The sequence below is a fragment of the Mesocricetus auratus genome, unplaced genomic scaffold (assembly GCF_017639785.1).
Source record: "Mesocricetus auratus isolate SY011 unplaced genomic scaffold, BCM_Maur_2.0 Super-Scaffold_100026, whole genome shotgun sequence".
Lineage (NCBI taxonomy): Eukaryota > Metazoa > Chordata > Mammalia > Rodentia > Cricetidae > Mesocricetus > Mesocricetus auratus.
The window spans coordinates 379,731-405,271 of record NW_024429207.1 but is presented as its reverse complement, the minus strand read 5'-3'; the positions used below and the strand labels follow the sequence as shown (position 1 = coordinate 405,271).

At 36.2% G+C, this 25,541-nt stretch overlaps 1 protein-coding gene across 4 annotated transcripts in view; it reads right to left on the bottom strand.

The window, feature by feature from the left end:
- Window positions 1–25,541, bottom strand: part of Wdr17 (WD repeat domain 17) — a 77,622-nt gene that overhangs the window by 42,707 nt on the left and 9,374 nt on the right. For 3 of the 4 annotated variants that reach the window (XR_005871140.1, XM_040731790.1, XM_040731791.1), the window contains exons 2-7: window positions 17,114–17,224; window positions 13,203–13,331; window positions 10,149–10,332; window positions 8,044–8,274; window positions 2,983–3,234; window positions 955–1,077 (exon numbers count right to left, since the gene is read on the bottom strand). Coding sequence is in view for 3 of the 4 variants with exons in the window: in XM_040731790.1 (XP_040587724.1) it covers window positions 955–1,077; window positions 2,983–3,234; window positions 8,044–8,274; window positions 10,149–10,332; window positions 13,203–13,331; window positions 17,114–17,179 (985 nt within the window). In the remaining variant the exon portion in view is untranslated. The remainder of the gene's footprint in view (window positions 1–954; window positions 1,078–2,982; window positions 3,235–8,043; window positions 8,275–10,148; window positions 10,333–13,202; window positions 13,332–17,113; window positions 17,225–25,541) is intronic. The other variant, XM_040731792.1, reaches the window with a different exon arrangement.

Here is a 25,541-nt window from a genome sequence, read left to right as displayed (position 1 = left end):
TTAATAATACTATTTTTAATCAAAAGCTCCATGATTGGCTATGTAGTACCCAGTGGTGATCCCTAGAAGCATACACATAGATCCAACACTGAATGAATTCAGTAGATTGTATCTCTGTTTATTCTTTTAGGTTATGTGTCACAGTAACGGTAAAAAGAAGATGAGTTTGTGAATTCGAGGGGATCAGACATGAGAGGGGTGGGAGAAACTATTTAATTATATTTTAATTGGAGAAAAACATTCCTTAGTCCATGGTTTTTGCAGTCACAATATGGTTACACTAGCAAGTGGGCAGAATGATTATGATAGACCTAATAAAGTCAATTTTATTCTTGTTTACTTTAACCAAAAATCTAATTAAAAACTTCTTCCAATGTTCCAGATTGTTTATTTAGAAGATGTGTTTGACTATCTCACATTAGAAAATCAGCAAACAACCAGAAAGTAATGCGCAAAAACAGAGTAGAAATAACTCAAAATTCTATAAATTCGGTGACAACTGATGGCCAAAAGTGAAACCCAGATTTTTAAGTCCTATAATTAGAACACTGGGATTATTTTAACATTTCTTTTGCCACAAACTTTGTAGCTTGTAAATGAGGTATACTTAAAATATGAATTATACCTGCTGGGCCAATTTTATTTAATCCCATCATTCTTGATAATTCTCACCAATATATATTATTGTTTCATCTTCCTCACAGCAATAAATTAAGATTACATGAATATTATCATTTTTGCAAATGGAGGTTGGCTCTAAATAATTTTATATTAGGAAAACTAGCTATTTTGTGGTTTTGATGGACCCTTCAGTATATTCAGTATACATATTATCAAGACTAACTCTTTAAAATGCTTTTCAGCAGTATAAAATATGTGATAAATTTATATTGTGTCACTTTATGTGTACAATACAATATTGTGAAATACTAAAGCTTTTATATTTTTACTTACATTTTTTCTTTGGAGGAGAATTAACTACATGTAAGCAGTGAAATCCCGTTTTCTTTAATTTAAAATTATCGATAGGTGTTGTTCTTGAAACATTCCAAATTCGTAAAATGCCCACTTGAGAATCTAGTCAGATCATCAGAAATGGAAACATCAACACATTTTGTTTGACATTAAAATACCCAGTCATAGAAGTAACAATAAGATGTCCAGAGGTAATCACTGATATCATTGAAATATTAATGATGCAATCAAAAGAAATGGCTGATGTCCTGCTCCAGTTTTATATTTGGGATATGATTATTTTTTATTCCATTGCACTCTGACACAGGGTTGGAAACTGCCTTTTTTGTTTTGTTTTGTTTTTCAAGACAGAGTTTCTCTGTGGTTTTGGAGACTGTCCTGGAACTAGCTCTTGTAGACCAGAGATCCAGCTACCTCTGCCTCCAGAGTGCTGGGATTAAAGGCGCGCGCCACCAATGCCTGGCTAGATACTGTCTTTCTTAGAATCTCTCTACTGTGAAGGTCATTATACAGGATGATCACAGACAATCTCCACTGACAATAGTAATTCCAGGAAATGGCCAGGCAAAGAAAGTTGTCCATTTCTAACACTAAGGAATCCTTCTGTATTGAAATATCCATCAACTTCTCATTACCTGCTTTCAGCCAGATAAATCAAACAAGCTTGAAAATTGCCCTTTCTCCAAATCTTTCTTCAGGAGCTAGCTGCTTTGGAGAATAGTCTGCCCGAGCTTCAAGCAATCACACATAATATCACCTTATTACCCAGCAATTTTATCAGTGTTTATAAATAATTTTACATAGCAGTTCTGCACTGATGCTCATAAACAACAGTATTCATAGTCACCTAAAGTGTGAAGAGCTTACATAGCTACCAGTGACAAATCGCATAAGGAGATATTATTTATGACAGGAATGTGTGACAAAGCTGATCCATGCTACCACATAGATGAATCTTGAAAATGCTGTATTATGTGAAAGGAGCAAACACAAAAGACCACATTTGGAATGATTGCCTGAAATGCCCCCAATAGGCAAACTCAGAGACAGAAAGTAGATTATCCGTTTACATGCATGTGGGCTTTTCAGGGTCTCGAGAGGAACATGATACTTGGTTATTAGTGGGTACAGGTTTTGTTGGGTAAAAAATACTCTGGATTGATATGATGGTCATACAGCTTTGAGAATAGACTAGAAATCACTGAGCTGTGGTTGAAACAGATGAATTTTGTGGTATATGAAGTTTATCTTCATAGTAATAAATATATTTAAGCATTTTTCTTATCTAATATTCATAAAAATCCCACAATCTTAAAGTTTAATAAAATATATAAATTAAGAATCCAGCTATTCTTTATGTAAATTAAAACTGCAAAAGTAAAACAAGTACAGAATCTCACAAACCATGGAGAGGAAAAATAATATTATTCTATGCCAAGTAAATGTAACTCTCATGGAATAAATGTAACTCTTGTGGAATGGTTAGCCATGTCTCTCTCTCCTCCTCTCTCTCCGAGCCTTAGTAAATGGTAAAGCTGGGTGTCACACTGCCACTCCTAAATTCTTCCATTGTTTCAGATGTCATTACCTACCTTGACAGCTTCTCTCAGGCAGGAACTATACATCACTTTCCTTTTTAAATTTGATTGAAAATACTTAACTACTTTGGCATAGCTGGCGATGATCCGTTCAAATTAATGAGGCTAATCGAGCTCCTATCAGGAAATTTGATTATTTTCCATTCAGTACCTTCGCTATCCTCCACTCATACCTGGAATCCAACTGTTTGTTGTTTGTGTACACATAAACACAGGTACGTTGCATGTATATATATTTTTTTCACAGACAGGAAATACGGTGCCTTAATTTAACTTCAGTCATGTCAGTGACACACTTTATAAATCAGACATTTAGAATATTAAATATTTGTGGATGCTAATCAACCTATCAAGTTCAGTTAGTGAATATTCACACATGTGAAACTTTCAGGAATATGGATACATTTACCTCCGGTTATAAACATGCCTGGAGCACTGGGCACCCAGGCTAAGCACTGCACAGACACTGCTGCACTGGGAAAACTAAACGTTGTGATGCAATAAAGTGATTCAGAATCCAGCAGGCGGATGCCATAATGCAAATTAGCCACCAGCAGGTAGTCAGTGGAGAGTGGGTCCCACTCCAGGGCTGTCACTGGATCCTCTTCATCTGTTCCTTCAAGAGACTCAGGTCTCAGAACGTGCTTCTGATGTTTACTACCTGTCTCATAAAAAGAAAATTGTGTCAAAGAGCACCGGAGATCCATGTTTCATTCGTGTTTTCTATTGCATGTCACCAGGCTGTGAGACTTCTGGCAGCATGGTCTAGCTTTCATACATGGAAGGCATGCTTGCCTTGTGAATGGGAGAATTGATTTGCCCTGATGATGAGAAGAAATGGGGTGAACTGCTTTGCTTTGATACTCTTACATGCTTTAAGTATTCCTTATATTTATTGCTGAAAATTTAGAAGAAAAAGATTTACTCATCTCATCAGGAGAAAGAATTCACTTTCTCATGACAGGACAGGAACAGGAAAGTAGTTGTGGGATAAATATCAGTAAAATGTATTTCATAAGTAAAAACAGTAGCTTTGGAGTTGGTTGCCTAGGTCCATACTTAGTTTCTACCACTGGCTAGCTTTGGTCTCCTGAACAAGACATAGTGTTTGGTGCTTAAGTTTCTCTGGTTTTATAATGGAGGGTTCAATATTTGTTCACAGAGATTTTTAAGCCATTACACAAGTAGCTCATTAAAGAGCTTATCATAGTAGGGTATGCTATAAATAGCATTATCAGTATTTACAATAATTCCTTTTTCACTTATCATCATCAGTTGTCATAATTCAGACCAAAGCATTAAAACAATAAATCCGACAAGTAAAATTAAATGTGCAAGGAATTATCAGAAATCATCTTTGCTGTTGTAAATTAAATATGCAATAGCAGTGTGGGGAAGAGCTTTCACTAATGAACCCCTTAGGAATTCCTCTGGGCCAGTCCCCTTATTCTCAAAAGATAACAAATGATGCAATTAGGCACAAACACTGCTGATATGAAAGTTTGTTTTGGTCTGAAGAAGTATAAACTTCAGAGAATGTGCTTGTTTAAATGTACATGATTACAGAGCATGGGAAGACAGTGCAGTTCTTGTCTTGAAAGTGTAAGGATCTGCATTCAATCCCCAGAGCCTGGATAAAAACGCTGAGCATGACGATACATGGTTATAATCCCAGCATTCTGGAACTGCAGACAAGCAGAATCCTGGAGCTGGCAGGGCAGCCATTCTAGCTCTATGGGCAAGCTCCATGCCAATGTGACAGCCTGTCTAAAAAGTGAAGGAGATGGCATTATTGAGGAATGGTGCCTGAAACTCTTCTCTGGCCTTGACACAGACACATTTGCACCTGCGCCTGCATCTGCACTCAAACGTACATGCATGTATGCACACAACACACACACTTGCAAGTTCACCTACACACACTTGCAAGTTCACACACACACACACACACATGCACAAGCACTCCCTCACACAGGAACACACACATCAAAAAACAAAACAGTAACAAAAACCCAACTATACAATTACTCTTGTGTCAGTCTCATAATTACATGTTCTTTTCAACAACTCAGAACATAAAAGTAAAACAAGTTAATGTCCCTTAGCTACATAAACCATTTACAAACAAAGTAAATTTAATATCTTATTATTTCAGCTTTGATTAAGCTCACAAAACCACGTTATTTTCAAAATACATTACATATCTTAAATAGGTAGTATTTTATGTAGTGTTACTTATATACTCACAGAAAGTGGATGTGAGATTTTGTTTATTTAGGTTTATATACTTTGTATATTAAGGTAACAATCCGGTTTAATGTTGGAGATGCGGCCTTAGACAGTAAAGTGCTTACCATGTAAGCATAAGACCAGAGTTGGAATCTCCAGCACCCATGGCAAAGCTGAGCAGGGCAGACCTGTAAGATTGCTAAAAAGCTAGACTGACCAATAGTGACCTCATCATTCAGGGAGAAACCCTGTCTTCAAAATAAGGTGGAGGGTAATTAAGAGAGATGGATGATTTCGTCCTTTATCCTTTATGTACAGATGTAGATTTCAAAATAACACACACACACACACTCACACACACAATCAGACATGTGCACACACTCCTCACATACAAGCACAAAGAAAAAATCAGATTTTATTTATCAAAATAATCGCTTCTTAAATGTGTATTCGGTGTGATATAAAGTGGTGTACATAATAATTATAAAATTAAGTTATAAAAAGGACTTAATACCTAAGACTATTTCTTAAGAAATGTAGGCGTTTTCTCATGTCAGTTAATTTGTGTTCTTTAGTCGGAGGCTGTCTTTGCAGAGCTGCAGTTGGAGCCGGCCGAGCAGCCCGAGGTCTGTACCTGAGATGGGGAGTGTAAACTAAAGAAAGGCTAGCGAAAGACTTTAAAGGAAGAACGAAGACACAGAAAAAAATAGGGAGGGCAAATCAGGCAATACTGAAATGCCACGAGTTTATTTTTCACCATTATATACTTTAACCAAAAAGGGGAACATGGTGTCATGTATACAGAACAAACAGACTTTACTTCCTCTTTTCTCCAAGGATCCAGTAACCACACCATAGATTCAATTTCTTGTTACCTGACCTTGAGGGTCAGGGGTAACACCTCAGACCAGGTCTGTTGTTACTTAGAATAAGACAGCCAAGGCCAAGATGAAACATCCTACTGTAACCATGCCTTTGACCTTTAGGTCTTAGGACTTACTGAGGACAGTTTTGAACTCTCTACCCTTGAGCCAAGATGGAGAAGAGTCATCTTTGGGGCACTGACATTCTTTCAAAAGTATTCTAGTATACAAAAAAAAATTCAAAACACGCAAACCAAGTGGGACAATTTGGACTGTGAATACGGTCAGGTGTGTCCAACCTTCTTGAAAAGACATTGTCATTTTCAAAATTCACAGTTTTGGGTTGGACATACCTGAATCATGCATGTTGCTTTAAATCCTGTAGTCAAGGTGATACCAGATTATATTTATTAATTCTTTTCTGGGATCCTCTGTTTTTATTGTAAAGAACAGGGGAAAAAATGAATCCATAAAGTTTTGTGGCCAGTTATCAGACGAATGTAGCTGATAATATTCTTATTAATATGTTCTACTGTTATGTTTTATTATAAAATCAGGTGACATGGCCTATCAGACAAGAAGAAAGCACTGTTATAGAAGTTTAGCAGCTTCTTTAATAAAAACAGTAGTCAGAGCTGGGGAGCCTGAATGGGAACTAACCAGGCCCTCTACATATGAATGACAGTTATGTGGCTTCATCTGTTTGTGGGCCCCTGGAAGTGGGACCAGGATCTATCCCTGATGCATGAGCCAGCCTTTTTGAGCCCATTTCTTATGGTGGGATGCCTTGCTCAGCATTGATGCAGGGGGAAAAAGCTTGGTCCAGACCCAACTTGGTGTTCCAGGTTTTGTTGATTTCCCATGGGAGGCCTTACCCTTTCTGAGGGGAGTAGAGTGGGGGGAGAGAGAGATTGGGAGGAGGGGAGGAAAGGGAAACTGTGGTTGGTATGTAAAATGAATTTTAAAAAGGGGGGACAGTAGTCAGGGAAACTTAAAGTTGAAAAAATGAAGGTGATATATCATACACTGAAAATTTTGATTTTGAGATTAGATGGTTAAAGAGTAAAAAAATCATGTAAGTTTACACAATTCACTGTGCCCATAGGGGGGAAAATACAAAAGCAACAAGCAAAATATATACTCACAAATAAAACTTTCCCCATTCAATTTTAATTCTTTACTAGTGTCAGAAAAATGGAACATAGGGCAGTTTTGATTATTTCATTCTTGAAAGAGCAATAATAAAATAATGAAGCTATGTTTTATTACTGACTAAATTTTACAATGAATACAAACCTGGCAATAATTCATAACAGGCTCAGTCAGTGCAGTTAAATAACTAGGAGCTCAAAGATTTACTGTCCTTTCTCTGTGAAGGGTGACTCTTTGATAAAGAACAAGAGTATCCCAATACCTTTATCAAAATGTAAATCATCTGTGGATAGCTTTAGAAAACCGTCACAACTCCAGCTAAGAATTCTTGTTCATTTGACTTATTTTCCGTAAATGTGCATATATATGAAGAACTGATGTGAAAATTCCGAGTCACGGCAACTGACTGATTGGAGTTGATTAAAAGAACGTGCCGAGCGGTGAGGGAAGGCGAATGTCTGGCCGTTCAGTAAAGTTTGCTTCAGATGAACATGAGGTCTCAGCACAATCTGAATAAGACTTTCACTATTGTGCCTACACTAAAATTTTGTCAAGTTAGACTGCAAGCACTGCTAACATTCAGACTTTGGAGAGTCCTCCAAGGGCTCATGCGTGGGCCTGGTCCACAGCCTGTGGTCCTGGTGATAGGTAGTGAGTGGGAGGGCGTGAAGGAGCCTGTAAACACCCAGTTCTGGCTGTCCGATACCAAGCATACATTAGACAGACTGAGTAGCTTGTGTTTAGGAAGATATATTGTCTACTCATATATACATATGCACAGAACAGTTAATGGAACAAGAGTCCGTGAGTCTTTGAAAGACAGCAAGGGAGATCACGTGGGAGGGTTTGAAGGGAGGTAGGGGAGGGGGAAATGATGTAATTACATTATTGTCTCAAAAAGAAAAGTATTGTTTAAAGCAGATTCCACTTGGAGGTTATAGGTCACTAAGAACACGATTTTGAATGGAATGATGGGATTAACTACCTAGATACATAATGAATAAGGCTTTCCTGTCATATTCTCTGTCTAAGGGGCAGTGTGTTCCCACAGATTCAAAGCAATGAGGATAAGTGATCAGAACCTCCTACATGGTGAGCCAAACTGAGCTGAAATGAAGCTTTCTTTTTTATTTCAAGTTGTTGATTCTCAGACTAATAAATGCATGTGAATAAGAAAGTACATTTTCTAAGAAAAATAGATGAGATCAAGTTAATTAAATACTTACCAGGCTGAAAAAGTGATATGCTTCCATCAATATGACCAAATACAACTTTTCCTTTCTTTTGGGTGTGCCATCTAAATATACTGATATCAGACACAAAACTGTGAGCTTCTTTGTGTACAGACACTCCACTGTCTGGTCCCGAGATGGTCCAAAGGAGAAGGGGACCTTTCTGGGAAACAAATGCCACAGCATCATCGGTGTTCCAGCACCAGCCGAGACAGGTGGGTATCCCTGGAAAAAATAAATGCAAACACGCACAACAGAAAGATGGGCATAAGATTTGAACAATTGTTGTTTGCATTGCACATCCATAAAACTTCAAATATAAGAATTATTTCACTATTTTGAAAACAATCAACTCCTTACTTGGGAATTGTACTTACAAGATAATCTTAAAGGAGCCGGGCAATGGTAGTGCAGGCCTTTAGTCCCAGCACCTGGGAGGCAGAGGCAGATGGATCTCTGTGAGTTCAAGACCAGCCTGGTCTACAAGAGCTAGTTCCAGGACAGCCTCCAAAGTCACATAGAAACCCTACCTTGAAAAATAACAACAACAAAAAACAAAACAAAACAAATATACAAAAAACTACATGGAATATACATTGAGAATACCAGTTCATTTAATCTAGCATTTTTTATATTTGAAATATGTAGAGTTGCCCAATATGTTACTGTGTAGACCTGGTGACAACTTTAACATTTAATAATTGGGCAAATCTAACACTCATTTTCCACGAGACAGATTACTAGGGAAGAAAAGAAAATAGAAATGAAAAACCACACAGGTCCAGTAATATGTGGAAGTTGAAAAAAATCCACTCAATAGCAATTTTTTCCTTTGCTTACGTTCAATTTCCTAACCAATGAAGTCATACTGGAACTAAAAAATAAAGTATTTAAACATTTCTAAATAAACCACTAAAGCTTTCAATCTTCAAATTAGGAAATAACCTGGAGGAGTCTTTGAAAATTTTCAAAGCAAAATTAAGATTTTCCCTTATTATTAGCACAGTCATTTAATTTTTCTACAGATGCCAGTGAAAAAGTCTTTTTAAGCTGTATATTCAGAGACACAGAGAGCTATGGCTAATGAACTAAAACAGTCTGCTCCCACAAATACCTCAGATTCATATAAGGTTTGCTTATTACTTCCTGACAAAGACATCTAATAATTATCTGTATTCCCGAAGTGCATTGAAACTGTTATTTCTGTGCTGTGACTTTATGAGAATAATACATCACAAATATTTAGTTTCTTTATCATAAAATATAAAATTAATTTCAAGTAGAATTTTCCGTGTTATATAAGATCATCTACAAAAATATAAAGTATTGGGAATATGCACTGCTATTACTGTAAACAATACTAGAATTATCCATAAGATTTTTGATTAATGAGATTATTAGAAAATGTGGAGAGATATGAAAACTCCTGACTCAGGCCACAAATGGCTGTTTTTATGTCACAATAGATGTTTTTCTCAGTGATACACTGAAAAAAATCAAAGAAAAACTGTCAAGTATATTAATAGACGTCCACTTAATGGAGCAAACTTCACTCACTATCTAATAACTGGCTATTCCAAGAGATAAAAAGCAGATTACATGAATTTAGAAGTAAAATTTACTCTTTGCAGTTACAAATTACTCTAATTTGACAAATAGCTTTAAACCACACTTGAGTAACAAAATTAACTACTTTCATTGAACTTTTAAACATTTTTAATGACCTAAATTGAATAGATGAGTATTACCTGCATATTGTCCTTATGTGTCTAACTAATGAACAGGCAAGGGCTAATACCTACCCAATTAATTGTTTTCTAGTTTTGTTTGTGTATTGATTCTGGGAATTTACATATTGAATTTTAACATTAACTATTTGTAATTGGTTAATCCTTAGTTAATAACATCCTCTATGGATATTTATCTTGAGGAATTATGTTTTAGCTTTGTACCATGCATTTGTCATGGCAAGAAATGTATTTTGTATACATGTTACTACTAGAAATTTTAAATATTGTTTTAAAATCTAAACTAGCTAAATAGTGACTGTCAAAGTAGAAATACTTTACTTGATAAAAAAACTTTAGTGACAAATATACCTTTGATGTTGTCGAGTTTAGCAATGACTTTTTGCTCTGCAACATTCCAAACGATCACTAAGTTATCAGTACTGGCACTTGCAAACAGGTCAGGGTTATGTGGGCACCATGAGATTGCAGTGATTGTCTTTTTATGTTCCGACATAATTGCATGAAGCTTGAATTCGTTATAACGGTGATCCAACTAAAACGAAGCATGGCGAGCAGTTCAGTTCTCTCTCCTTTCCTCCATAGTACGATCTCTATTAGAAATCACTCTATATAAAATGGAAACTATGAACAGAAATTAGAGTTTATATAATAACAAATGTGAATTCAATTCATGCCTTGGTTTTCATTTAACTGAATTCAGTAAGCAGAAAGAAACCACTTAAAAAAATAATGGAGGGGAGGCTGGAGAGATGGCTTAGTGGTTAAGGGCATTGACCGTTCTTCCAGAGGACCCTGGTTCAATCCCAGCACCCACAGGACAGCTCACAGCTGTCTGTAACTCTAGTTCCTGGGGACCCCGGTACCCATGGCAAAACACCAATGCACATAAAATAAAAATTAATAAAAAATGTTTTCAAAAAATAATAATGGAGGAAGCAAAGATTTTATATTAGAAGTAGTAAAGTGTTTAAACTTTAAATATGTACAGTTTATAATTTTATTAGGTTTTTAATCAATATACTTTGTGAAATATAAGATCCCTTTTGATTTAGAATCTCTTAAATTTTCAGATATTTGAATAAAATATTAGGTTAAATAAACCAAGTGTTCTTTTTTTTTTGGTTTTACGAGACAGGGTTTCTCTGTATTGTTTTGGAGGCTGTCGGTCCAGCCCGGCCTCGAACTCACAGAGATCCACCTGCCTCTGCCTCCCGAGTGCTGGGATTAAAGGCATGTGCCACCACCTCCCGGCTCAAAACTAGGTTTTTAAGTTTATTTTAAAATCAGTTTATTTTGTTAAATAAAAAAACACTTAAATGTTAATTTTCAATGATGTCCAAAAACAATTCTCCAAAATATTAAAGGTGTTCCTTTTCCTAAAATGAATTTCTTTGACTGTCTCAGGCACTCAGGCGTGTATTTTAATGCATTCTAGCTGTTGTCAACCACTACTCTCTTTCCCCCAACCTATCACCTCAACTCACCTCCTCCCTACTGTCCCTTTTTTAGATGCACAATTGACAGAGAGAGAGAAGAGAGAGAGAAACCTATTTAGTTTAACCAGGCCTATCTGTGTGAATGCTGGGTTAGGATAATTCACTGTGGTCAGGTCAACATTGGGTCCCCAAGGAATCAGCAATGCCTGGCCCTTTCTCTGAAAGTGTCTGTTAGGTCCCAAAGAAACTAAGGACAATGGCTAACTCCATGGTGCCTATTAGCATACCCAAGTGTCAGGTGTCCTGTAGCAAGTCCCTGTTAGGGAGTCTAGGCTCCACTCATCACCTCTCTCCTTGCTGGCTATTCTAAACCCCTCCAGCCCAGGAGCTCCCCCCGCCCCCCCCCGGCTTCTTTCCCAGATAACTGCCATTTGGGCCACAGCTCTCTTGGCCTCTAAGTTCTCTCTCTCTCTCTCTCTCTCTCTCTCTCTGTCTCTCTCTCTGTCTCTGTCTCTCTCTCTCATTGTTCAGCTACTTTCTACTTGTTTTTAAACTATTAATGGTGTAACTGACCCTTTATAAATCATTGGTTTAATTGTGTTTGTGTGTATAAGTGGATGAAGTGAATACACCCCTTTTCCTATTTCATAATTATTACTGCAGGAATCCATTTCTCATTATTTTATCCCTTGGATTGATTATGTCTTCGTTAAGGTTGGTCTTTTTCCTTTAACATTTACCAACAAACCTTCGCAGTAGCCCTTGAAGTTTTAAGGATCATTAAATTAAAGGTTACCTCTTTCACCACAAGCTTGAAGTACAGTTTCCTACGTGATTAAGCTTCTTCTTTGTCCCCTAGACCTCTAATGCTTTCTTCACTGATTTTCTCATTATTTTTCATTCCCCATCCCTGAATATGAGTCCAAAAACCACCTCTCAGAAACATGTTTTCAGATCAAGTTCCTTAATTTCAAAACTAAGACTGCAAGACTTTGTCCTGTTCTATGTTTCATAGTTGCTCTGTTTACGTAACTGTTTATTTTGTGTAGCTATTACATTTAAATCTAAAATTGGTTAGCAATGCAAACTATCTGTAGCAATACTGTGAATGTCCCCAGTGAGTCTAATCAACAAATATGCTTTACATAGAGGTCCGGCAGGAATATCTGTATCCACAAAGACATATGAAGAGGCAATGCCATACACCAGTGATCTTCAGTGATGTTACTAGCACAGTGTCGAATGTTAATTTATTAATGATTTCTATCATAACAGTTATAATAGTTATGAGAGTGTACTCTTACACTGATAGGAATCATACATTTCTATTTGAGTAATTTAGGATAATATATTTATTTTTTCATTGTATTTGAACAGTTATATCAATGCCAGGTAGAAAAAATCCCATTTAATAACACATAAAATTTTGATAGCAAATTATTGCTATGCCTAGAATGTGATAGATTATTTCACTTTATCTATATGGTTACTGTTCACTGGTACCAGAAACTATTTAATAAACAGTCTCTGAAAATTATTTTTTTAATTTATGTGTATGTGTGTGTGTCTGTCTGTGGGCATGTGACTATACTGCCCAAGGAGGCCAGAAAAGGGCATCAGATATCCTGAAGTAGGAGGTACAATCAGTTGCTAGTTGTCCAATGTGGACTCTGGAAAACAAACACAGGTTCTCTGGAAGAGCAGTAAGTATTCTTAATTTAACATTTCCCTTTATGTACCATAATTTTCAAAACACTTTAGATGGTATTTACAACCATAAGCTTAATTCATATTAATGCCATTGTTTAATAATATAATTTACCCTCTTAATATAAACATTCAAAGTAAAACCACAAATATTCATAAAATTATCATTTCTCATATTACATAGAGTTAATGCAAACATTAATTACATAATAACTGTATGTACTAGAATCACAAATTGAAACAATCCATGCTATTGGACCTGGTATATATAGATGGCCAGAGTTGCGCAGTATGCAAAGCGGTCTCCGTTGGCAGCACACACATCTTTGTTCCATGGCTGACACCCAGCAGCCAGCAGCCCCACTTGCCTGACCCGGGACATGGTTGCCTTAAAATCAAATTTGAACAAATGTCAATCATTTTCTTCATTTGGTACTGTGAGTCATTTGCTAAACTTCAGAATTTTATTTTCCCTAATACTTGCATTTATGCACTGAAAATAAATTATTTAGCAGTATTAACCTCAGCTTAATATTTTCAGCTGAAAATACCAAGTAGACTTCAAAGCAGGTAATTTAAGATAGAAAAGGAAATCATAAAATGAACTTAGGCGGGAAGCCTGTCAGGGCTGAGGGGGAATAGAGGGCAGGTGAAGGTTTTAAAAACAGAAACACCCAGATCTTCCTGAGACATATACCAATGGTCAAATATTGCAATTCATTCAAGGTAGCAAATTCAAACTTGGAGTAACTAGGTTTGCAGATTTTTAGCATACAATAATATTCTTTTATTTGAGTGTAGTATAATTTGGTTACCCACTTATCTACTAAAGAAGCCATTCATTGTTATATCTTAACTTACAATTTCTTATTTTCCAAAATTATGTAATATTAGAATTTCTTTGTTGCTATAAAATTCAATATATCTTCCTTAAATAGGTTTTGCAAATCTAAGATACAATAAATTACATTCCTTCATCTAGCTTTCTTTTATTTATATTTTGGTTTTTCTGAGATAGAGTCGTATTATTTTGCCCAAAGTGCCATCTAATTCCCCTGTAATACATGATGGTCTGAAATTGCAGCAATTCTCCTGCCTCTATCTCGAGAATACTGCGATTACAGGGTTACACCACTCTCACTCTTAACTGCCTTTAAATTTTGGGACTGAGAAACTTTTTAAGCTAGCTACTAAAATAGTAAATAGAAAAAAATAAAAATGACACTTTATTCTTAAAAATCCATGATTTTTAATGAAGTATTTTTTTAAATCATATATCAATAAACAAACCAATACCATTGCATTTAAAAACCCACATTGGGTATTCAAATAAATCCTAGTACTTGGAACTTCTAGAATATTTTTGACAGGATAATAAAAATAGATTTAGAACTTTTATTAGTGTAAATCTGTTGCTAAGGAGATGGTATGAAATTCCCAGAAGTCTCTATTATTTTTGTCATCAGCATGAATAGCTACACAGTTCATGATTCTCTATTACCAAAAATAGAATATGTTCAACTTAAGGGATGTTTTAAAGGCTATTTTCACAATTTTTAAATAAAAGCTATAAAATGTCACACAGAAAGACAACTAAACTTTTCACTGTGACAAGTAGCCTTTTAAACATAGACAGAATAAATCATCAACATCCTCACTTCATCATGAGGAATGGTTTGTGAAAGAGGCGAGAGTTTCATGTGTATTCTAAGCATCTATTATTTGGGGAAAATAATCAATTTAGTCTAGAAAGAGCACAAGCCCTTTACTGATGGAAAACTAGGAATGAGAAAGCTCACTGAATAAGGTGAATTTGTAGTGGGTTCAGCGACAAGCCTGTGCATTGTTAAAGCCACACGCAAATGGCAGTGTCAGTGGTTGACAACAACACGGGTATTATTTTCATTTTGTTAACCTGTGTTCTAGGTTTGCTCTCAACCCCATATACGAAACACGCACGCACACACACATGCATGCATGCACGCACAGAGCTTATGGAAAATTTTCTCCTTCATAGTTAGTGGATGAAATATAATAGAAAACAAGCCAGAGAATTTTATGTATTAGGTTTTTAGAGGTAGTAATGTTTACTTTTGAATATATGGGATTATTATGATTTAAACTCAGCTAAAATTTAAGTATTAGTGACATGGAATTACAATACAGTCAAAAACAGATTATAGTAGTAGAGTTTGTACAAGTGTGTTTGTATATTTAAGTCATAAATCATCCTTATATTAAGGTACAAGTGTCAACTTATTGTTCTAAACATCAAATTCACACTTAAATAACAATTTTCAAACTCAACATTTTGAGTTTGTAATTTTTAACTCAAAAATTTGATTTGTTTTTTGTTAACATTTTAAAATGGTGATCATATAGGATATATATACTTATACACAACCTGGAAAATAAGCTGGAAGCCTAGAGGGGGTAAAAGTCAACACTTATGTGTCAGTTTTCTACATTTACAATGTGAGTTTCAGCTCATCTGTTTACAAATGAGTGGAGCTGAGCAAGAAGCAGCCCAAACTAATGAAGATGATGTGGCCAGTTTTAGGAGTAAACTATTTTAACATCTTGATTTATCTACAAAAGGACCACAATAATACTAGTGACTGACGAGGGAAAGACTCTAAACCCTCACAATCTCTATATGATTCTCCAAAGGCACTTTAAGATAATATGCAGTTTTTTATTAAATCAGTCCTTTCTTGACCCTAAATTATACTATCACCGTATGGACTTCATATCAAAGAAAATCTTTTTTGAAACATAAAAATGCATTTGTTATTGTATTTAAGGTGAACTCACACACTTATAAAGGGCATTTGGCATTGTAGTGCAGTGTTTGCTCTGGGGAGTTTGGAATCTTGCTGTTAAAACTCATAGGCTGAGATTTCCCCAGTGTTTTCATCACATAATCCCATTATTAAAGCTTAGAATTCAGAATGGAGAGCTCTTTCCTATGTCACAGTATCTTTATTAAAGTATGCTTTAGAATTTACTCTATGTGGGTTTCTCTCTGGAGGCAGACACTACGAGATCCAGAATGACTATCAGCTTGTTCCACAGAAAAGAAAAAAAGACTATCTAAAAAAAAAAGTTCCGAGACTATGCACTGCCGAGCATTTATAATTAAAAAGAAGTAAAATAATGAGAAAATATTTGTGATTAGTGTTATTACAACAGACTGCAAGGAAGTAAATAAAAATAAGAAGAAATGCTGCATATCTTCAGTAGCATGTGCCCTTGAACAGCAATGAGGAGAACCATGGTCAAACCTCACAAAGGCACTCTGACTCTTTTGCTCACAACTTAATGAAAAGAAAATCCACCATCATCTTCTAAATACCAACAAACTCTCCATTGAAAAAGTAAAATTAAAAACTTTGACATGGTATATTTTAAATAAGATTTTTTCTTTTACTATTATAATGCTAAATTGTACTTTCTTCAAGAATATGGACTGAGTTGCCATGGTAACCATTTGACTCCCTTTGAAACATAATTATAGTCATTTTAGTTCTCTTTAACTTTAGCAGATACAATAAGGTACCCAGGATGTTTGTTTTTTCTCTAAAAATAGTATCATAATACTAAGTATTAGCATATGACTGCCTTCTATTTAATTAAATGGTTTTATTTATGGGAAAAGGTTTGTAATCATTGCTATTTTTGTAAATGAATCACATACATCAATCTTAAAAACAGTCTGAAAATATGACTGTGAGTTTATCTAGACAGAGATGATGCCTCAGGCCTATTAACTAGCTACCCAGAAAACTGAGGCAGGAATACCACAGGTTCAAAGCCAACCTAGGCAGTTTAATGAGATCCTGTCTCAAAACACAAATGTAAAGAGAGTTGGGCATATATATAGCTCATGGGTAGAACACCTGCTTAGCACCCAGGAGACCGTAGGTTCTAGTTAGAACTGAAAAAGAAAATCGTCTAAAACTGGAATGAGAAGAGGACCTTTGGTCAATGTATAGCTATAACTAGCTTTACAAATTATATTCTTACCTCTGTTTAAATGGCTATAATAGTCTCAGAATTTAGTATTACAAAATGTCCATAAATATAAGGAATGGAACAGAGCTCTATAAGATGAAAAATCAAGAAAAATCCCTCATAGAAAATTGTAATTATGACATGAATATTTCTTACTCTTTGTAGTCCTTCATACCAATCATCTTGCTCAAACCAATGTGAAATGTAAGTCATCCAAGCCATAGACTGTTTTCACTTTAATCAAGTCAGCTGGAGAATTGTCAGCGCCTGAAGTAACAACAATGTGTTTCAACCAAACAAGTTTCACCAGGATTTCTCCGTGAAATCATGTTCAGTACAAGCTAATACTATACAAACATTTCAACTGAAACAGTTCTAATAACTTGCATATAGCTGTTGAGAGAAAGTTAAATCAGAAAACACAAATTTATATTCAAAAATGAAAGCTAAAGTAATTTTATGGTATGCAGTTCCAGAAAAGACTAACAAATATTAGGCCTTAATCTCACATTCTAGAAACACGTTAGATTTAATTATTTTAAGAAACAAACAAAGTTGACAGGTTTTTAAATTCCAGGAAAATAAAAAAAGAAGAGAAATATATCAGTCATGTATTTCTGTTTGTTTCTATTACAATAGTTGAGAGATATTTTGTAGTTAGTGAACTGAAAATCACGTCATTGCATCAAAATTTTAAAGACTGTACAGCAGTTAAGACAGTACGAATGAGTTAGAGGGTGATAAAAATCAATTGAATATTAGTTTAGTTTCATTTGCTTCTGAAAAAATAATTACTAGCTATAATAGCATAATATTATATAGATACATTTCAGTATATATGGTGAAATGGTTTGAATAAAAATGGCCCCCATGGGTTCATAAGGAGTGGCACTATGAGATGTGGCCTTCTTGGAGTGGGCGTGGCTTTGTTTCAGGAAGTTTGTCACTAGGGGGTGGGCTTTGAGGTCTCAAATGCTCAAACCAGATCGGACACTTCCTGCTGCCTACTGACACAGATGTAGAACTCTCAGTTCCTCCTTCAGCTCTGTGTCAGTCTGCATGCTGTCAAGCTTCCTGCCACGATAACGGACTAAATCTCTGTAGGCCAGTCCCACTTAAATGTGTCCTTTTATAAAAGTTGCCGTGGTCATCGTGTTGCTTTACAGCAGCAAAACTCTATGACATAAGGAGAAAGAGTGTGTTTTGTGTTTCTGTTTGGGTGCCTTCTCCTTCACATGAAAGGCTAAAGGCAGGTTTTGTTCGGCTGTGGAAAGATGCACATGGGTGAAAATTCAGCATCACTAGCTAGTGGAAAACAGTCCCATGTCTATTGTGGTCTCTACTCTTCAGAAGTATTTTCACTAATATCTGCTTGCAACCTCAGACCAAAAAGCATGGGCATAGATAGATTCTTGCTTCTACAGGAGGTTCCAGGGGCCTGTTTCTGTCGTTACATTTTGATGAATCTGGACCTTGACTCTTCAGCAGGCTCTTTATTTGGTTTCTGATGACCCCAGAGTTGGAATCTCAGATCTTTTCTTACCCTCCTCATTCTTCTCTCTCTCTCTTATGCTACTTTGACTTGTATTTTGTTGTGGTTGTTGTTTTTTTCCAGACAGGGTTTCTACTTGCTATGTAGACAAGGATGGCCTGGAACTCATAGATATACCTGTCTCTGCCTCTCAAGTGCTGGGATTAAAGGTGTCTATCACCAGCACCTAAGCAGTTTACAATTTTTGACCTAAGTCCTGCCATATGACTTTCACCCAATATTGAATCTTAGCTGGCACCACCCATTCTAGTGACTGCTTCCTAGAGCCAATTCCTCTCCCAGTGGGTGGAGCCTACTCTAAGCACACAAATTCCATCAACTTCATTTAAGCCCCCTACTTACCCTAGAAACTTCAGATTTTTACCTGCTCATTTCAACATCAACGTGTTCAAACTTAGCCTGTCTCTTTCAAGGGAAGTTTCCTTTCCTGTGGCCAACAAACGTTTGTTTTTTTTTGTTGTTGTTGTTGTTGTTGTTTTTGTTTTTTCTCCTGTTAGTGTTCATTTGGGTCACTGTCATCATATTCTAGGAAGTGACCAGAGACAAAAATATCAAACTGCTTTTGGTCATTTCATTAATGTATCTTTCCTTCCTGCTATATTTGTTCAGTATGGTTTATCAAACCTTTACAAAGCCCTTTCACCACCCTTAATGCCATTGCTTTTTAACAAAGCCTCTCATGATACAGAGTACTGAAGTAGGCTAGTAACTAGTGCCCTGATTTCGATGCAATTCTCAAACATATTAGTTTGCTTCTAAGGGGCTATGATAATCACTATGATCAAAAGCAAGGTGGAAAAGAAAGGCTTCATTTTGTTCACAGGTTACCATCCATCACCAAGGAAATCCAAGGCAGGAACTAAAGACAGACCAGGGGCGGGACCTGAAGCAGGTACCACAGAAGATTGCTTACTAGCTGCTATCCCATGTGCTCTTCTATGGGAGATATTTGCCTCTCACCCTTTTTTTGTCAATGAGCTGTTTGATTTTTCAAGGCCCAGCTTAAACACGTTGTTTTCTTCTCATTGTAAAAGTTCCTCATTTATGTATATTAACTAATATTAAGGACTCCATGGTGATTATTTTTTGTAGGTATAAAGTGAATTCTCCTAAGTACCCCCCCCCAAAATCATGCCCATTCTTCATTGTATAGAAGATACAAAATGTTTGTTAGACACACATACACAGTGTCAGGGAACTCTGCCATTTAGTGGTGGTTTCCATGAATAAACAGCACATATTCCTGATACTTGGAAGGGATACAAAAGATGCATTCAGAATGAAATGAGATTGCAACCATGTAGGAGCTACAATCCATTTTCTTGTAGTGACATGACTAATAGAATAACTTACTACAAAGTTTCAGAGGTTAAAACACAAACCAGAGTTAGTAAATATGTTTTGTAATCATGTCATTACATTTGTTACTGTGCATTATGCACATGTGTTACTGGGCGTTATGTTCTTCTAAGCCCAGTGTAGTTACTATTAATACATTGTTTATAAGGTGTGTTCATAATAGCTATGCCTTATTTACTGATACATTTTCAAAAGCACTACCTTAGCCTTTTGGATGAGAATGTCCAGTGAAGGCTCACCTCATATACTTGGTCCCTCAGTTGGTAGTATTGTTTGGGGGAAGATTAGGAGGTGTGGCTTTGTTGGAGGGAGTATGTCACTGGAGGTGGGACTTGAGAGGTTAAAGACTCATACTGTTTCTAGTTAGCTAGGGTTAGGGTTAGGGTTAGAGTATGGAAAACCAGAAGTACCAGACACTGATCTATTTTGCATTTCCTTTCATAATCTTTCCCACAAGTTTCAACTTAGACCCTTGGAGAAAGGCTAGAAGAGAATCTGGGAGAATCCCTTAGTGGTACTGACACGTGGAGTCCAACTTCTTCTGATATTAATAGCCCTGTAACACTATACACTTTCCCAAATCCCCCTTTGATTAAATAACAGTCCCTGAGCTTGCTGGAAAGAAGAGAGAAAGAAACACTTGCTTTCCTAAACTCCATCTCTTGGTTTGTTTTTCCTTGAGGAAAACATCTTGGGCTTTATCCTCTACCAAAATAAAGCATATATCTGTCACTGTTGGATCTATCACAAGAAACCTCTCCTGAATACCAGGTACCCCACAGTCTGGTTATCACAGAGGGGAGAGTGGGTCTGGACAGGGGAGGAGCCTCACAAATCTCCCCTATGAGCTCAGTCTAGAAGATGAACTTTGTAATGCAATCCCCCAGTGACATAATACAATAATTATGTCGCTAATGAATTATCTAAATGCTGTGATGTCTTCTGCACAAGTAACTATAACTTTGTCTTCATTTAAAAATATTGACTGAATATACAGTTATCTATTTCTCAGCATTTGATTGTAATCTAAAACTGGATATCTCCTGAGAATTTCACCAAAATTTTTATTAGAATCTCTAAGTCATTACAATCTAAAACAACTGAGAAACAAACAAAACCAAACAAGACTTTCATTGCAGTAATAACTCACTGATGCTAATGCAACTCTAAAACGTCCAGCATCAAACGTCCAGAATGTAGTATAGTATGTCATACACTAAATACCTTTGGTTACTCTACTATAAAATGGAGTTCCAAGAGCTAATTAAAAGGATTCCCTTTTCCAAAGAAATCTAACTTGAGTTCCTGCAAAATACACTACACTTATAAGAAATATAAATGCAACCAAACAACATTCAGAGAAAAGCATTTTACTTTCTATGAAAGTCAGTTTGATTCAGCAGAAGTAAATAAATTCAAAATGTTCTCCGTGAAGCTTTTTGTAGAAGCCCAAACAGCAGCATGCAGGCCATGTATGTTCCAGGGTATCTAGGAATGTGACCTAACACATTTGTAGATGGCAATATCATGGCACATTGTCAAAAGTTTAGACACCAATGAAGATGACTCTAATATTAGAGAAAATAACTTTAAGGTAAAAATAAATGTATTGCTACATACTGAATATGTACACATTTTTATAATAAATAGCATAATGCCACTAAGAAATATTCCATTTCACCTCACCCTTTATCTGTCACTGGAAACTTGGCCCTGTTTTTATGACGCTCCAGCAAATATCTTGGACCATCTAGTTGATAGTTAGTGCCAAAGTATAACAGAAGAACAAACTGAAGAAATTTGAATATATGAATACCTAGACTTCCTATCTCTACCATATTTTTTAATGTGGTGAAGACATTAGTTACTATTTTGTCCAATCTAATATATTTTGCATTTTGACTATTATATGGTTAGTAACTTATGATTCTACTTGGTTTGGGTTAAACACATCCCCTCTTCTACTAGTGTTTAGACAGCCTAGCTCTTTTACATGTATATTCTGTCTACACAGCCTTTTGTGAAGAACACACCGAGCAACCTTGGAACCACACTTGTATCAGGCTACATATACACCTCTCTCTGAACAATGGAATATTTCACTTCTCCTTGAAAACCATAAAAATTAGGCAAAATCTATCCAATAGCAGTATCTATATGTCTGAGTACGAGACCAGAACAACCGATCTGGCCTGAAATGGTTTTGGGTGCACGTATAGTAAACTATGTCCTCAAATGAATTTTTAGGAGAATTTTCCATTTATTATATTACACCTATGCATAACTGGTGGTACATTTGATTAAGATTATGGGAAAGGACATGTACAGTACAAAAATGATTACATGACTTCATTTATCAACCAAAGCAAAGGCACTCTAACTATGGTCCTATGTCCCCTAGTAACGAATCCCATGTTCCCTAGTAACCAAATGTCTCTTCTTCTTGAACCCCATACAAGGAAGCTGCAAACAATATTTTAACCATGGGGTACCTACATTTATGTGGCCCACTGGTCTTTTATAGTGTAATTTGAATTTTCTATTGCTTTGCTTTGAGTAATTTCCTTGTGTGAATATTTCCATTGTTTGTATAAAACAAAACAAAACAAACAAAAAAAAAACAAGAACCTGAGAACACTGGGTCAGGATCTGTGCCCTGATAACAAAACCTCTTTTAGGCTCTGACAGCCCATAATTTCAAATAATTGTTTAAAATATGGAAATAGCCAAACAATGGTGTCAATTAGAAACAGCCTCCTACATTTTCTTAAACTGCTATGTACATTACGCTAGGAATACACTATTACAATAATTCAGTCATTGCTTTCTATAACAGCACAATAAAGTTTCTGCTACCACATACCATGTTTACTCATGCATACTTCATTCTTACACAAAGCATATTTATTAAAACAATATGTGAATCTCTGTGTCTTGATTCCGCCATTTTATTTCCTTTCATCCCCTTCAGTAAGCAGAAAGCATATATAACGGCTAAGCTCCAGAGAGAATTCCTGAAGACACAAAGCAGATAAAGCAGATAAGAAACAGTCCTGCTTTGGAAAATTTACAACACAGAAACTAGATACATGGCAGACTGCATACATTACCTATCAATAAACAAAAACTACTGAAAGTTATGTATTCCCTTTCCAACAGAGTCCCAATGATTTTGCTGTAAATAGAACTAAATCAATCATAGAAATACAGACTTTTTAGCCATTTTCTAAAGAGGGATGCTGACTGATCTAAACCAGTTATAATTCTATCCTTAATGGACAATTTACAGGTGAAATGTGGGCATTTACTCCTACTTCTGGAAATGAGCTGTAAATGGAAATCTATGTTGCTGTTCTCCCACTCTTTTGCCTTAGACATTGATGACTCAAAAGAAACAACTGTGTCCAGACAGATAGACCAAGAAATCTGCAGGCTTGCAGCATTTCTAACACTATTGAGACACACTATTTTCATCTGACTAGCTGTGTCAGAGTAGTGTTTCAAAGACACAACTAAGAAAGAAAAGTTAAGATGAATAGACCTAATGAACATTGATGCAAAAATACTCAATAAAATACTGACAAATCACATCCAAGAACACATCAGAAAACTCATCCACCATAATCAAGTAGGCTTCATTCCAGGCATGCAGAGTTGGTTCAACATATGGAAATCCATCAATGTAATCCACCATATAAATAAGCTGAGAAACAAAAATCACATGATCATCTCACTGGATGCTGAAAAAGCCTTTGACAAAATCCAACAACCCTTCATGATAAAGGTCTTGGAGAGATCTGAGATAACAGGAACTTACCTCTACGTAATAAAAGCTATATATAGCAAACCAACAGCCAACATCAAACTAAATGGACAGAAACTCAATACAATTCCTCTAAGATCAGGAACAAGACAAGGCTGTCTACTCTCTCCATAACTCTAAATATTGTACTTGAAGTTCTACCTAGAACAATACGACAACAAAAGGAGATCAAGGGGATACAAATTGGAAAGGAAGAGGTCAAACTTTCACTATTTGCAGATGAGATGATAGTTTACAGAAGTGACCCAAAAACTCTACCAGGGAACTCCTGCAGCTGATAAACACTTTCAGCAAAGTGGCAGGATAAAAGATCAACTCAAGAAACTCATTAGCCCTACTATATACAGAGGATTAAAGGGCTGAGAAAGAAATCAGAGAAACATCACCCTTTACAATAGCCACAAACAACATAAAATACCTTGGGGTAATGCTAACCAAACAAGTGTAAGACCTGTATCGAAAGAAATTTGTATCTTTAAAGAAAGAAACTAAAGAAGACACCAGAGGATGGAAAGAACTCCCATGCTCTTGGATAGGCAGGATCAACATAGTAAAAATGGCCATCTTGCCAAAAGCAATCTATAGATTCAATGCAATCCCCAGTAAAATCCAGCACAATTCTTCACAGACCTTGAAAGAGCAATAATCAACTTTATGGGGAAAAACAAAAGACCCAGGATAGCCAAAACAACCTTGCTCAACAAAGCAACGTCTGGAGGCATCACCATCCCTGACTTCAAGATCTATTACAGAGCTATAGTCCTGAAAACAGCTTAGTATTGGCACAAAAACAGACAGATAGACCAATGGAAGGGAATTGACCACCCCAACATTAACCCATACATGTATGAACACCTGATCTTTGACAAAGAAGCTAAAATTTTACAATGGAAAAAAGCATCTTCAATAAATGGTGCTGGCATAATTGGATATTGGCATGCAGAAGACTTCAGATATATCCATGTCTATTGCCATGCACAAAACTTGAGTCCAAACGAATCAAAGACCTCAACATAAATCCAGCCACACTGAATCTGTGAGAAGAGAAATTGGGAGGCATCCTTGAATAAACTGGTACAGAAGACCGCTTCCTGAACATAACTCCAGTAGCACAGACACTAAGATGGACAATTAATAAATGGGACCTCCTGAAACTGAGAAACCTCTGTAAGGCAAAGGACACAGTCAACAAGACAAAAAGGCAGTCCACAGAATGTGAAAAGATATTCACAAACCCCACATCTGACAGAGGGCTGATCTCCAAAATTCACAAAGAACTCAAGCAGCTACTCTCCAAAACACCAAAGGATCCAATCAAAAATTGGGGTACAGAACTAAATAGAGAATTCTCAGTAGAGAAGTCGAAAATGGCTAAGAGACACTTAAGAAAGTGGTCAGCATCCCTAGCCATCAGGGAAATGCAAATCAAAACAACTCTGAGATACCATCTCACTCCTGTCAGAATGGTTAAAATCAAAAACTCCAAGGACAGTTTGTGCTGGAGAGGATGTGGAGAAAGGGGAACACTTCTCCATTTCTGGTGGGAGCACCGACTTGTATAGCCACTTTGGAGATCGACATGGAGATTCCTCAGGAAAATGGGAATCAGTCTACCACAAAACACAGCAATTCCACTCTTAGGCATACACCCAAAAGATGCACATTCATACAAGGATGTGTGTTCCATTATGTTCATAGCAGCATTATTTGTAAAAGCCAGAACCTGGAAGCAACCTAGATGCCCCTCAACTGAAGAGTGGATAGAGAAAATGTGGTATATTTACACAATGGAGTAATATTCAGCAGAAAAAAATACAATGGAATCTTGAAATTTGCAGACAAATGGATGG